At 42.6% G+C, this 16,081-nt stretch overlaps 1 protein-coding gene across 1 annotated transcript; it reads right to left on the bottom strand.

The window, feature by feature from the left end:
* On the bottom strand, positions 1 to 317 carry LOC138395072 (uncharacterized). The gene has a single exon (XM_069487455.1). It carries the CDS (start codon positions 271 to 273, stop codon positions 4 to 6), a length of 270 nt encoding a protein of 89 aa, XP_069343556.1. The 5' UTR covers positions 274 to 317; the 3' UTR covers positions 1 to 3.
* Between the last annotated feature and the right edge of the window lie 15,764 nt (positions 318 to 16,081).

Below are 16,081 nucleotides of genomic sequence, written 5' to 3'. Positions count from 1 at the left end.
GGCTTAGCAGAGTTCTCGGTCGGAGAAGCGCACCAGGCAGCGGCAGTAACTGCGGGCCCGGCGTACGGCAGCCATCTTCGCGGGGCAGGGGGCCAGGTCGGGGCGCGCTGGAGCGGCGGCTGAGGCCGGCGACTCGCGAAGCAGAGGGACGCCCGCTGCCAGCCAAGGCCGAGGACAGTGAGAGCACCGGAGCGTCGGCCCTATTGGAGACCCCGGACGCCGCAGCGGAGCTGCCCCCTCGGCTACGGCAACCTGCGCCGACACTCGGAGCATGCGCAATGCCGCCGCCGCCCGTAAACGCAGCCCGGCTCACCGGCCCCGCGCGCTTCCTCGCGGTGGGCGACGGTTACTGGGCCTGCCGCGCTAGCCGGTTCGCGGACCTCACACTCAACCCACGTGTCCGGCTCAGTGAACACAAACTTGAACAAGGTTATCTCAAAAATGTTTGTAATCCCAATTTAGGGCTGAGCTCCTAAGGCAAGCCGCCCTGAGGAGCATCGAACTGGACACTCAGGACAGTCGCTACACGGTTCTCAGGGACTCTGGCTAGAGCTCCGCGACAGGAATGCGGGGAAACAGTGAAGCTCCGCAACAGTCACAGGCTGTTGGAACGACTGAACTTTTTAAGAGCACAGAATGATTCTGAAAGTTGAAGGAAAGATAAGCTTAGGTGCCCAGCAAGGGGAAAGCAAGAAAAGAGCCAACACAAGGCTTGTTTCACTACAGATCCCATAATGCAATGGGGGAAGGACGTGCGGCTTCAAGGCCCTGAAACCCGAGTCCTGCGGGACGATGGCCGCGAGGCACTCTGGGATTTGTAGTCGGCCGCTCTGCGTGCGGTACCGGAACTTAACACGCAGTCCTCGCCCTACCTCTTAAAGCCCAAACGCCTGAGTGCCCTTAAGTGAAGGCACTCTTATTTATCTGGCAAAATTTAATTTTTCCATAATTTAAATCTTTTTAACTACGGAAGTTTGCATGTTTTGTGAAAACCTATAGCTTTCATATCCTCTTACTTTCACTTAGCAAACATTGACTGAGTTTCTCAAGTTACTGCTAGGTGCCAGGGACTAGTCGTCGTCAAGATTCCAAATATTCAGCAAGCTCAGAGTTTAAATTTCTAATCCATTATTTTATTTTGGAGAGTTTAGAAATGCGGTACATCTTTGGTAGAGAAATGGAGGCAAAGAGAGAAAGAAAATGAAGAGCTACAGTAAAGAAGTACAAATGCCGATGTTTTTATATTAGAATGCACCCTTCGGATGGAGTGTGTTTTTATTTCCACCGTAAGTTAAATACGTATACAAAGTACCTTCACGTTTAGAGGCCAAAAATTCAAGTTTTTAGTTTTCAGTGGAGACTTTAGGGCTTAGGTCTCTTAAGGATAAGTTTCCTCCCAATGAACTCTTTAAAATAGGATTTTGAAATTTAAATTGGGGGCAAGGGTTAAATTTAAGGATTTATAACAAGAAAATGATAAATGTGACTCTTGAATGCTAAAGATCAGTTTTGCGGACTAAGAATAAGGTACTGAAATATTTTCAGAGTGAGTGTATTTCGTTAAAAGTGTTGAAGGCTAATTTGAAATAGTCTGGTCAATTAGCACAGATGATTTCTATTATTTTAGCAAGTAATTAAATAAAACTTAAAATATCTGTAAAGATAAATTGAGTACCTATTTTATTAAAACATTGTTATGCTCCATAGCTACTAATTTTCTATTTTAGATCAGTTCCACTATATCCTCCAGGCCGTGTTATATTATCTATTCATATTATATTTACAGGCTTATAACTTTCCTGAGGCCGTAACTACTGATCTAAGCTACTTACTAGCCCAGTGAACTCTTGCTAAAGGTAGACCAAGACAGTACCTCTATTTGCCAAGTAGACTTGCTTGGACGATTGAATTTGACTTTTAGTCAAATTGATTACTTTACTTTAAAAATTGCTTTTCATGGGAATAGTATATGTATGATTTGTTAGGCTCCCTCTTGTCTCCCTATTTTTTCACTGACAATGATTTTTAATTTTCATTTGCCATATGGTTTACATAGGTAAACACAAAGGTAGATACATGTTATACATTTGTCAGGTGACCAGATAACCCTTGCCCATTTGGAAGAGGAAGTCTAAGGAAGCTTGACCATCTGGTATCTTGCAAGTTTCTTCCACAAGAGCAAGAGGAGAGAGGGATTCAGGCCTTTGATACAGATTCTTTCAGTAAAAAACAATGTATCTTTATTCAGTCCATGGACTTCAAAAATAAAAAATAGTGAGAGAAAATTGATCGGTTGATGGGCTGGGAAATTTAAGCCAGGAGAAGAATTCCCAAAGTGTTAAAGGGTTACTGCTTTATTAAAATTGTGTTGCTTAGGGCAATGTGATTCCTCGGACCAGGAGCACAAGCACCAGAAACTCTGAGGTGGGGCCCAGGAATTTGTTTTAACAAGCCCTCCAGGTGGATATGATGCTTCCTGCCAACGTTTGAAAACCCAAGGCTTAGAAAAAATTATGTAAATTTAAATCAGGGCCCTGGAAGCAATGTCTTCTTTCAAAGCGCTTCAGCCTTATGAGGATGATTTAAGGTAGTATCTACACCATAACTTATGACACAAGTGAATGTGTTAGTGTTAGATTTCACATAACTAGTTACACAGTTATGTGTGGAGGATATCTAGCCAGTTTCCCACCTGGATAAGAATCCAGTCCTTCAAACTAAAGTTGCTCACAATGTAACAACTCTTGAGAGTTCAAATGAATGCTAACGGGTAATCAGTTGCGTTTTTATTTTAAACATTTTTCTATTGTGGTAAAATATAGGCAACAAAAGTTGCCGTTTCAGCATTTTTGAGTATACAATTCAGTGGCATCAGCTGCTTTTTATAAAATCGGGAAAATGTTGTGACCATCATTACCTTCCATTAAGTGTACTCAGAACGGGCACCGACAGCCTCCATTTCTATATCTGGATGGTTGACAGAGCCGACCTGTCCCAGGCGTGCGTTTGGAGTCGCGGTCGGTCGCGGTCGGCTGGCTGCGGGGGCCCCTGAGCTCAGGGCCGCCCTCGGCCGGGCGGAGCGGCGCGGCGCCCCGGGGCGAAGTGGACGCGGTGCAGGGACGCGCAGGGCCAGCGAGGGGAGCTGCAGGGTAACTTTTCCCAGGGAAAGCGGCCGGTCGTCCCCACTAGAAGCCACCCAGCCTTTTGTTTGTTTTCCTGCCGGAGGCTGGAAAACGGCCGGGTTCCTGCCGCACTACCATGCGCCGTGCGGCCCGTGCGAGTCGCCGCACCTCCCGGGCGTCCCGGTACCGAGCCCTCGGCCTGTCCTAGCAGGGGTCGTCCCCATTTCCAGTCCCGAGCCCGCGGCTGCGCCCGGCTCACCGAGGAGCTGCGCTCACCGCAGGGGCGGGCCCCCGCCTGTGTTCGCGGCGCCTGTAAGTGGGGCTCGGGGACTTAGGGGATCCTGCCGGGCGAGCTGTCACTCCAGGTGCTGGCCCAGGACTGCGGGGGGAGCCCTGACGGGTGGTCCCGCGAAGGATCGGAGGGGCAGGAAGAGGCTAATGGGTTATAGTTTCTCTCCGCTATCCTGTGGGTCTCTCCTCCTGGTAGGAAAACTCGTTTCTCCGGAGTTTGGAGGATTTTGATGCGTGTTTACCTATTAGTCTTGAAGAGGGGGAAGATCTTAGCCGATCTGAAGCCCGTTTGGGGGGATGTTGAGGACTTGGTCTTGGAATTTTCCTGACTAGGCCCTTGGCTGTCCCGCAAGGGGTCTCAGCAAGAATCCTCACATACTTCTTTGCAACCATTTTTCACTGGATTTCTTTCTGCTCTGATTTCTTTCTTATTAATCTGAGTAGCTGTTATGAGAAGGATGTTGAAGGGTTTTCCAGAGCAAACGTTTCTTTTGTAATGCTAACCTTTTAAAGTTTGACGCCAACATCTAGGGGGTTATATGTAATGTAGTTTAATGCATCATTCTGCAAAGAAGAGTGGTCCTTTCAACTTACAACTAAACAGAGACCTGCTTTTGCTAAAGCTGGACAACTAGGCTGAGGGAATACTACCCTGAATTTTGCAAGCAGGGCTGGATTTCTCTAAGGTATTGGTGTTTGTGTTTTTTTATTTTGGCCAGGAGCACTCTTTGTAGTAATAGAAGTTTGATAGTTGCAGTTTTCATTTCTCACATTTCCCTGTGAGTGGGGTTTCAAGGTGTGCTCCAATAGTGAATGGTATCATTGCTGAATGTGAAATTTAAATGAGCTTTAAATTTGTGTAGTCAGCCTACAAATTATTAAGAAGAATTTGTGTCTCCATCGTGTGCTTAACTGTGCAAGGAGTTTAACATATGCATAAATATGCACATTCGAAATAGATTCTAAACAAAGCGCTACAATTTAGTAAAGAATCTTTAAGGACTTCGACTTCCTATCTATTTGAGGACCAGGAATTGTAAAACACTAGGAAGTGGGTGTAGAAATGAAAGCAGTGCTGGGATTCTTTATTTAAAACGACTTCCTGTACCAATCTCCATCCCTAAAGTCCAGCCTTTCAGTGACCCTGCCCACTTTTTGTTTCTCCCTTTCCACTTTGCCTTGTCCTCTTCTCCCAAGTCAAAACTGGTGGCTGGGGGTGGGGGTGGGAGCAGCCACATTTCTTAATAGCAGTCTAGTTTCAGATGGTAGAGGGGTGTGTTGGAGGGTTGATGGAGCCTATCTGAGTAGGCAGACCCATGCTGTCCTTGCCAAGGGAACTCAGCATTTAGTCACAAAGAAATGATTTTTCTCACTCAAGTTTCTTCCCTACAGACTATGTGTAAATGAGCCACCAGGATCAAGAACAGGCCTTTTTGGAGTTTTATTTATTGACTGTTCAATATTATCAAGGTCCTTTTTATAATTTTATTGTTCATTTTATTCTCATTGCTTTTTGAGGTTCCTAGTAAAGGTGGAAATTGTGTCCATCTTGAAACTCTGGAATTATCTTTAATCATTTTTTTCTTAATTTTCTTCATCCCTATATCAATGAGTCATCAAAACCTTTGAAATGTATTTTCTATAGATCTCTCCTCCTGTATTCTAATCCAGAACCTCACCTTTCCTCTCCTACAGTTCTGGAACAGCCTTTTAGCTAGCCTCCCAAGCCTGACTCTTAGTAAGCCCCTATTAAATATTTGCCAGATAATGAATGAATGAGAAGCTTCCGTCTTGTCTTTTCAGCATTCAGTTGCCCATCTAATCTTTTTAAATGATCACTGCATGTCTCTCTTGGCCTTGCAACCTTCAGTTCCTCTCTATTATCTACCATCTCAAGTCTAAAATAACATGTCTGATTTTTCAAGGCCTTCCATAATCAGCTCACCCTTCCTATCTCAATCCTATTTTCAGTTCAGCTGTGCGTCTGGTCTTCTTGCTGTCCTGTTAAGGAGGCCAGGCTCCTTCCCACTGCATTGTCACTGCTTGTATTGCTCTCCCTAGAAACTCCCTCCCTTCTCTCCACTCTCTTGTGCAACTCATACCCCTCCTCAGAGGAGGAACCTGAGTCCTCCTTCTTGCATAATATCTTCTCTTTCTTTAAACTCTCAAGATACTTGTTTGTTAGCCCTTCATTATATTGGCTGTATTGATCTCTAATTGGTTTAGGTTATTTTAAGCCTCTTTAGGGCAGAAGTCATATTTTATACATGCTAACGTAGCGTCGTGGGCTTTGGAGTCAGGCAGAATTGGGATCAGGGCCTGACTCTACTAATATTAGTTGTGTGGCCTTGTGGAATTCTCTTAGCATTAATCTTGTCACGTGTAAAATAGGGGAAATGCTTCCCCCAGCCAATTGTGGTGTGAAGATTGTCTACGGTGCCTACTCAGTAACTGGCATACACCTGACAGAGGTCTGCTCATCCCTCAGCAGTGACGAGCCGAGTCCTGAACGGGTAGCATGCATTTGGTCGTGGCTCAGCCTAGAGGCCCAGAGGACCAGGATAACCCTGCAGTGAATCCTTAGTAAGTATTATCCTGCCCTTACTTAAAATGGCTTGAGCTTAGATTATTCCTGGCTACAGCTCTGCTTCTGGGATGTGTTGCTATTTTTCCATCTGAACCTTGCCAGGAACACTACTGCCTTAAAGAAAATTTTTTTTCACTGCTGCTTTTGCGGCAAGCTCCTCCATTTCATTTTGTAGGATCTTGCTGAACTGGAGTTGTACCTAACTCTTCTATGGATGTCTGCCCTTGTAAAATGCATTTTTCTGCTTGGGGGATGGCTGTGTGAGTATGTATATTTGCCCAGTGGTTTCTTGGCAGAATTCTGGGTACAATGTGACCTTTCTGTGTATGTTGACCTGAAAGCATGTGAATAGTGTCTCACTGGACTGTTGATTCTTTCATCAGTGGTCTTTGGCCGTCGTGGCATTCTGAGAAGGACCTATGTTTACAGTATCAGAAATTACCTATCTGTGGACCTCAGTGTTTGTGGTAGATATGGTTGACCGGGAGAATGTGCAAACAGAGGTGTGTGCCAGATGACTTATACAGATATTATTTTGAGGTCATAGTGTAATTGTATCCTAGTTTGTGGTTTTGCTTACCTTCCAGATACAGTTTTAACTTCCTTATCAAAATACATGTGTTCTAGAAAAGTATCTTACACAAAGAATTTGGTGAAGCAAATCATTTTCTCGTGCAAATTGCATTACAGTGCTAAGGAAGTGTTGTGGCAGGAAGAAAAAAATGAGAGATGCATTCGATTGTAGCCGAAGAAGTAGTAAAAGAAGCAGTTCAAGTCTACCTGAGGTTGTCACCAAGGTTGATATGGCATTCACACTCAATCTTTCTGCTCCTAGGGAGCTACTGCCCAATGTTAGGAAAATACTACTATTCAACAGATAATAGGGAAATAATCGATCCAAGCAGAAAAGCTTCCCTTCTTGATTTCCTTCCACAGAAAACTTAAGTGTCCTTACACATTAAGTGCCTGATTCACTGTGCTTTGAAAGTTGAAGTCCTCCCAGGAAGAGTGTCTTGTCGTGGGACTTACCTGTGCAGGCTGGAATCAAGTCCTATGTTTATTGACCTGTGAAGTTGTGTCTGAGTTTGAAGAAAGCACATCTTTGAAGATCTGCCACTATTTTTTTTTTTTTTTTTAACTATTTGGGCCCAGGAATAGCAAAATATTCATATATGCCTTTTACCAAAGGGGAAGTAGGGAGCATTTGATATGTCTTTAATACTCTATTAAATGTGTGTTATAGGCCGGGTGCGGTGGCTCACGCCTGTAATCCTAGCACTCTGGGAGGCCAAGGCGGGAGGATCGCTTGAGGTCAGGAGTTCAAGACCAGCCTGAGCAAGAGTGAGACCCCGTCTCTACTAAAAATAGAAAGAAATTAGCTGGACAACTAAAAATATATAGAAAAATTAGCTGGGCATGATGGCGCATGCCTGTAGTCCCAGCTACTCAGGAGGCTGAGGCAGAAGGATCGCTTAAGCCCAGGAGTTTGACGTTGCTGTGAGCTAGGCTGACGCCACAATACTCTAGCCTGGGCAACAGAGCAAGACTCTGCCTCCAAAAAAAAAGAAATATGTGTTATAGTCACACATTTAAAAAGTAAACTACTCTGAAGATAAGAAGGGTTCTATTCTTCTTAGTAGGTTCTCTGGATCTTATCTGTAAAATGAGGTTGTTGGATAATCATTAAGATCCCTTAATTTGAAGTTTCTTTAACGTTATGCTTCAAACTTAGGGCCTATTGAATTTACCATTCAAATCTATACTAATTAGCATTTGGTTATATTTAATCTTACGTTAAATTTTTCCTAGATTTTAGTAGCCCTTGTGGCAACTATAGAAGATAATGCCTCAGAACAAAAAGGTAAAGTATTATGGTGTAATGTCCAACTACCTTAGCCTGTATCATGAAAGTTACTATCTGCACGAACTTGTTGTTTCCAGAAGATAATTGTCATCGCAACTCAATTTTTTGAAATGGAAGGGCTGTAATAGTACCTCACATTTCATTTGGTACTTTTCCCACCATGCTGAAGACCCTTAGTAGCCACTTGATAAATTGTACAGGGATGGCCCAGAGCTTGTGAGCACCACACGTTTTTGAGGAAAGATCAGTGTGAGTCATGTTTTACCTTTCTCTAGGTGAAGTATGACCTGTGATAAAGTACGAGTAACATGGGACTGCCCTTGTGGCTACTGTAAAAGATAATGCCCCAGAACCAAAAAGATAAAGTGTTATGGTATGATGTCCAACTGCGTATTTGACAATATCGTGAAAGTTACTATCTGCATGAACTTGTAGTTCCCAGAAGGGAATTATGAATGGTTTTGTCCTGTTGGACATTGCCTTTGCTTTGCGAGGAAATTTAGTTGAGAACGATTTAAGACAAAGCCGAGTGAGAAAAAAGTAAGATATACCTGCCTTTATGTTATCTTAGCTGTTGAAAAGCAAATGTTTTCCTCAATTAGTGTAAAAGCTTTAGGAGTCATAATTTTTGTGCCTTAGTCTCAAGGTAGTTGTCCAGTTTGCAAAGAAGAGGGGCATGATGGGATGACAGAGGGGGTGGACTTGGCAGTACAGGAAAATCACCTATGGTCAGCATTGCCCTTTACGGTTCCGTAAATTGCTCATTCACTAATTACTTCATTCAACACATCTTTATTGTGAGCCCCTATTTGTGCCATCTCTGCCAGGTACTCTTATAGGTGTTGGGAATACAAATGTGAACATAAAATGTCTGCCCTAACAGAGCTTATATTCTAGGGATAAACACAGTTTTGTAGTATATGTGACCCTGAAACCTAGGGGTAAATGAGGATTATATGGAGAGTGCTAAAGTGTTTCTGTGTATTTTTGAGGTGTCCTCTATTTCAGAGCTGGACAAATGATGGCCTGTGAGCCAAATCCTTCCCACTGCCTGTTTTGTGGATAAAGTTGTACTGGAAATATAGCCATGACCATTTATTTACGTATTGTCTTTGCTTTCGTGCTATGGCAGCAGAGTTGAGTAGTTCTGACGGAGATGGCTAGCCCTCAAAGCCTAAACTGTTTACTGACCCTTCAGAGAAAGTTTCTTGACCCCTACCCTATTTTATTTTTACATCAAGGCTTTTTTTCCTTAATTCATTTTACTGATTGATTTGTTATATGTGATAGTGAAGCATCTTACACTGAGATCAGCTCCTCAGTTAAATGTGCTGTAATGTCAGGATAAAGCATGAATATATGGTATGTTCTTAGTCACTCCTCCATCTTCTCCACACCCTGCCTTGCCCACCCCTAAAACATGGAGTGGCAACAGGGCAAGCAGTCAGAGCTGGAACTATTATCACCCTCCAGAGTTTTCATTAAGCTGGAGGATGACCTGGAACAAGAGTCCACACGGGTCAGGGTAAAGTTATTTTTTTCAAGCTCTGTAATATTTTGCTCTTTGGTTCTTCACAGTCTACAAAAGCTACCTTTGTGTCCTAGTTTAAAAATCATCTGCAAATGATTTAAGACATTTTTTTTAGAAGGTTCAGGGCATGAGCACCTTTGGTGTTGCAGGAGAAGCGACAGGAAGTGGTGGACCGTTCTCATGGGATTAAGGACCTGATGCATGAGGAGTTTTTTTACTCAGAAGCTGGGGTTGAAGGAAGAGATGCTGGTAAAGGCACAGCACAGTTTCTGGGGCATAGAAGAGGGCACACCAAATAACTCATTGTCTTCTCTTGCCATCGTCCAGTTGATGGAATAACTGAACACACCTTTAATGCTCTCTTCTGTCAAGGTACACAAAGCCAGTTCCATAGAAAGAAGGTTTTTTTGGCCTTGTAGCTGCTGTTCCCAATGAAGAAAAAAAGCAGTAGTCTAAGAGGCAAAATGCTTAAAAAATTTGTTTGCCGAAATGTATATAAGCAGAAGAATTAGGCTCCAGGGAGAAAAATATAAACCCAGATGTACTATTTTTAGTACCCTTTTAAAATAAATTAACAGTATTAACTTTTATAAAGTTATGACGCATTTGAACCTAGAATATGAAGTGTAATTATAAGCCCGTAAAGGTATAATGGAACTCAGAAGTATGATGAAAAGGGTCACTTAATGACTTTGCACATTATCTACTTTTCCTGTGAGGATAGATGAAAGTTACAGAATCTTTTCAGGGTGAGACAATTAAGGCTAAGGGAGACAAGCTCCTCCTAAGGGTCTGAATGGTGTAAATGGGCCTGGTAAACCCCAACTCCCAGAGAATCCCGAGTTTGCATGTAATTTTCTGTCTCCTGTCTTAGAAAATAATAGTACCATTAATGCAGTGATCGCCAAGGTTTCAAAATAAAGAACAGACTTCAGTTGTCCCTGGCCCCGGCCTCTGTTTTCCAGGCTGTGAATGAGCAAGGCGCCTGATTCGAGGTGCTGGCCATGAGCAGATGTTCCTTGCCTCCACTGAGGATTGAAGCCGAGGGGAGGGAATTGGGGCAAATCACAGAAAGGTTTTCCCCAAAGTCACCTGGCCAGGAAAATCATAACGTTTATTTCAAAGATTTGCTGGAACCCTTTGAAAGAGAAATCAAGCTGTCTTTCTCTGTTGGTTGGGTACAGCCTTACCTCAAGGCCAAAGGCCCGATCTGGTAGCATGGAGGGAGCCTTTCTGTGATTCTCTGAGACCCAGTGGTCCAGCACTGTTGTGGGAGGGCCCTGTCCAGCCATTCTTGTTATTCACCATTCTCCCACCTCAGAACTTCAAAACATTTCTGGTCAAACAGTTTGGTTATCTTTCCTTTGCCCATGATGAAATAGAAGCATTGAGAATTTTGAGATACTTTCCCAATGTGGTACAGAAAATAAAATAGCAGAGACCTAATTCAAATTTGGGCCATTCACAGAACCTCAGAGGACTTGCTGTGTGCAAGCGGAGTGTGAGATAGGAGAGAGACACAAAGGTGAAGGAAGCCTGGAGAGCGTCCAGGCTGATGCAGAGGGCAGGCCTGCAGGTCATTCACCACGGGGAAGGGCTGGCAGTGAGGTGAGGACAGGGTGCTCTGGCCTCATGGGAGAGACTGTTCACTGGGTCTGTCTGCAGGTTGGGACAGGAGGCTCCAAATAGCGTGTGGGCTGGGAAGAGAAGGAGTCGATTCTTCACGTTCATGTGGCCTGGCTGAGTCACTGGGCCACTTGTACCTATGTTACTTACAGCGTCTCTCTGGGGCACTATCTTCTCTAGCCTTTGTGCATGTGACACAAAAAGCAGAAACATTTATCCATTTTTTTTAGACAAATGCTTGTTTGATTCTTGACATACAATGACAGAATCACAGAGCGTCAGAGGAGGAAACCACCTCGTATCATCAGGTCCAATGCCCTGATTCCCCTAAAAGTAAACCCAAGGACCAAGAGGTGCCCTGAGTCACAGCGCATCAATGCCAAGTGGAAGCAGGGAACAGTCTCTTTGCATTCGCTTTGCTCTACAGTGGGCATGTTAGTGCTGCTGGGGGCTCTGGTGGGTTTGCTCATGTTTGATTGCAGAATGAAGCCAACTAGAGCACAGCCATGTCACTGGTTTCCATATTTGGACTTTGAGATACAAGGTACTTCTTGTACTTCTCTCAGGCTCAGATCCTCCAAAGATTTCCTGGTCTTTTGATCTTCTGAAACCTTTCCCTTAAGTTTGGTATAGGCAGCCTGGATTCCTATCTCAATTCTACCACATTAGTTTTATAAGCTGGACACATAACTGGCATCTTTAGTTTCCTTATCTATAAAATGGGAAGGTACAATAATAGTATTGTAGACAAGTTATTTGTGCCTCAATTTCCTTATCTGTAAAATAGAGATGATAATCATAGTAACTACCTGGTAGCATTGTGAGGGCTAAATGGATTAATATATGCAAAGCACTTAAAACAGTATTGTGCACATAGTAAGTACTAAAATTATTATCACATTTTTGGCGCATTTGATATATGAGGGCGCTATGTGTGGATTAGTTATAGTTAGTAATTTATCCAAATTAATTCTTGGAGTCAGGGCGGTATTTAGAAGTACTGCTGGTTCTAACATGCTAAGTCCCAAATTAATGGTGGGCTGCTGCTTTGCACTCACTTCTCAGGCAGTGTTAACCGTCTATACCAGGAACTGAATTTAAATTCTGTCAGCTGCAGAGGAGACGTAAAAGACTCAAGGAAGCTGAGTGTGTGCTTGTCAAATAGTAAGAAATTGCTCTTCTTTTCTAAAAAAAGAGCAATTTCTTTTGTTCTCTTCCAATTTTTCTTTAAACGTGAGGGTTTTTTTTTTTTTCCCCCACTCTTTTACTTTGTCACTTTTGATAGAGGCATAGGAACAGAGAAATATTTTTTTTTCCAGTAAAACAAGTGGCTGTGAAGGCACAAAAAAAAAAAGACAACTGAAAAAAAAAATGGTAAGTGACAACAGGGAGGGTGGAGGCCATGGTGAACTGCAGAGCGCATGCCCAGCCTGAGGAAGAGGGGACATTTCTCTAGCTTCTTATTACCTTGGGGGACTAAGGACCCCATGTGGTTAGCTCTTCAGTTTTTCCAGAGAAGCCCCAAATCGGGTTTTATATATGAAATTTCCTATTTTTAAATCTGGGATTTAGTCCCCAGATTGCAGTTTTCAGTTTCTGGTCCACACAGCCTGGAATCTGTATATGCCAATGTCCTGTTCTCAGAGATTTCAGGCCAAAATTGCGAAGTATTATCTGCTGTGCAAAGTTAAAGAGAAGAACGCTCTGTATTTCAAAAAGGAATGCCTTTGTTCATTGGGTAAACAAGCTTAGATTTCTGATTTCATTCCTAAAGCCCTCAACTTTGAATGAATGAAAACCACTGCTGCTGTGATTTAGATGATTATATGAAGGTCTTTGGGACATTTTGTTGAAGAGTAGTAGGCTAAATATAATAATATCCCGCAAAGACATCAGGTCCTAATCCTTGAAATCTGTGAATGTTACCTTATATAGCAAAACAGAGCTTGCAGATGTGATTTAACTAAGGAGTTTGAGATTATCCTGGATTAGCTGCATAGACCTTAAATGCAAACACAAATCCTTACAAGAGAGAGGTAGAGGAAGATTTGAAGACAGAAGAGAAGACAATGAGACCACAGAGGCAGAGACTGGAGTGATGTGGCCACAAGCCAAGGAGTGCCAGCAGCCACCAGAAGCTGGAAGAGACAAGAAATGGATTCCTCCTAGAGCCTCTGGAGGAAGTGCCAGCCCCTTGATTTCAGCCCAGTGATACTGGTTTTGGATTTCTGGCCTCCAGAAATGTGAGAGAATAAATTTGTTATTTTAACCTGCCAACTTTGTGGAAATTTATTCAAGTGGGAAACTTTTTACATTTTTTAAAGATTATTTTTTTGTCAGTTTTACATGGATCAGAATATTGGTGATATGTCCCTAATAAGAGAAATTAGCCATTATTTAGAGATTAGTGGCCCAGAGTCTTCCTCTAGATTACTAACCAGTAATCAGCAAAGTGACTTCTTTCTTGTGTTCCACTCTCTTGTGTAGCACTCTCAGCTCCACTTCTACTGGTAACTTACCCCAACTACAGTGTCTCCTGGTCATTTGTGTATGTTCCACTTCTCCAGCTACACAGGAAGTCCCCAGAGGCCAGATCTACCACTCACAACTCTTTGGATCTTATATCTCAGTACCGAGCATAGTGCCTTATACTTAATTTTTCACTTAAGTAATACTTTGTTGATACTTTAACATCTTGAGCATATTTCAGATATCTCTGTATATCTGAAATATATATTTATATACTTTATAAAAATGAATGTTTTACATATTTCTATATTGTGTGATATAAATGTGAGTAAACCTCACAGCCATAGAAAAGACAATAGTTGGCCTTTTTACCAAATTGTAAAGAACCCAACAGTAGAGACTGTCTTGTACTAATACTTATGGACTGAGGTCTTAATGGGTCAACTTAAGAGTAAAATTTGTGTTGAGAAACAGAATGATGTGCTTGAGAGGAACCAGAATGACAGGATGGTGATTTGTCTTTATACTGACATGAGACTTGAATTAGATACAATTAAAGACATAGGATAGCTTAGTGGCTATTGTTTTACATGAACAATCCCAAACACTGAGTTAATAAGATATATCGAAGTACCCGACTTTTTAAAAAAGAATAGCTATGACATGAGCATTTTACATCTTTGACATTTGCTTCTTTCTTAGAGGAACTGACTCTGTAAATATAAGTGTCTCCCACTAAGTATCAAAGAAGGATGTACAAAAAAACAGTCATTAGTATGTTGGAACTTTTTTCCTGCTAAAACTCAGATTGAGAGTTCTATATTTCCCATGGTTGCCTTTGACTTCAGCTCTGTGGCTACATGTAGTAAATTTCATTATCAGTGACATGCAGAGTGGCCCCCACATTGGGCCCCACTTTGTCACGCAAGGTGAGATCCCTTCATAATTGTCACCTACCATGTTACAGGGCTAGGGACAAGATTCCATAAGGTCACCTAGCATGGGTTAAGGAGTAGGTTTTACTGGAGAGAAATTTCCCAATCAAGGGATAGCAAGAAACAGAGGGTTGGATGTCCCAATTTCTCACCATCTCCATGGAAAGTCATGTTGGGCCATGGTAGTTTGTTGAACATGCAGTGTGGGCATGAGAACAGTATTTATCTGTGGGGAAATAATCAGACAACTTGCTGAGTCTAGGTTTAGGTGCCAGCTGTAGATAGTATTATGGTTTTCTGGGAAATCCATCTGCTTACCATTGGGGGCCCTTTAAGGCCCCAGAGAATTTGGGTTTGGAAACACCCTGAGGAGAATAAGGAAGTCCTGGCTCCAGCTAGCTAGTTGTTGAGGCAACCCTGAGTGATACCTAGGGCCATGTATGGACATTCCTTGTTCCACCACAATAATTTGTATCTTATTTATATCATATGTTCTTTTTTTTTTAGTCTTCCCCCCCCCCATATCATATGTTCTTTCATAATGAAAGCAGGTTATGATGGCTGGAAAATGAACATTAGGTTAATAGAGAATTACTACTTCTAATTTGTCTCCAGCTATACACCTCTTTCAGTCTTCAAAACTGTGCTAACTATAAAGGTCTTTTACATCCCATAGAGATTTTTGTATTTTGTCTCCTAAGTCAGTGTAGACTTGGCCCACTGTATCAGGAATGCTTTCAGCTGTACTGGATAGACTAACAGTGGCTTGTTCAACAGAGACCTTCAATTAGGTTGTAGAGCAAGAAACCAAAGGCATATATTTTCAGGGATCATGCAGCAGCCCACTGAGGTCATCAAGGACTCAGCCTCTTTCTTTCTGGTCATCCTTCCTCTGCAGATGGGATTCTCGTAGTCAGTCACAGAGTTGATGTCTCATAGTCACCTCTTAGTCTCATGTCTCTTAGTCACCTTGGCCCCAGCCCTAAATATCACAGCTTTACACAGCCATGTTCAAGGAAGACACATGGGGCAGTCTCTTTGTCAACTGTCTTTATTAGGGAGCAGGTTCTTTCACAGAAGCCTTCCTCTTCCCTTAGGAACTTATTTCCCTTTCAATCTCACAGGGCCATAGTCCCCCTCCTAACCAATTTTTAGTAGGAAGGGGAATTACTTTGTTTGGCTAAGACTGATCGTAGTTCATGCCCTGCGGCTGGAGTAGATGACTGCCATGCCTGAGTGTGTTGAATCCTGAGTAAGATCAGGGTTCCACAAACTAAGCAAGAAGTTTAAGCTTAAGGAGAGCATTGCTATTGGGTAGACCAGCAATCGCATCCACCATAGCTCCCTTTTTTCTAGTGCATTGTCCATCACCCTGTTGTTTTCCCAGATCAACAGTGAGGTTCTGTTCTTTACTTTCAGATTATGACATGAATCATCATATTTGAACCACCACAAAAAGGATGCATAGTTGAACAATACTGATCTCAAGTGTATTTAACCACTTCCTGCTAGGGTATGCTCAGAATTGACTGTGGGTTGACTGGTGCTTCATGTCTAATGCTATAATAATTTGGCTGATACCACTTCATTTTTTTCAACGTGGGAACTATTTCACTAGTGTGGAGAATAGAAAGCTCAGACAGTAGTCATGGTTCT

The sequence above is a fragment of the Eulemur rufifrons genome, chromosome 15, assembly GCF_041146395.1.
Source record: "Eulemur rufifrons isolate Redbay chromosome 15, OSU_ERuf_1, whole genome shotgun sequence".
In the NCBI taxonomy this organism is placed as follows: domain Eukaryota; kingdom Metazoa; phylum Chordata; class Mammalia; order Primates; family Lemuridae; genus Eulemur; species Eulemur rufifrons.
Note: the sequence above shows the minus strand (reverse complement) of the source record. Positions and strands in the feature narration are given on the sequence as shown.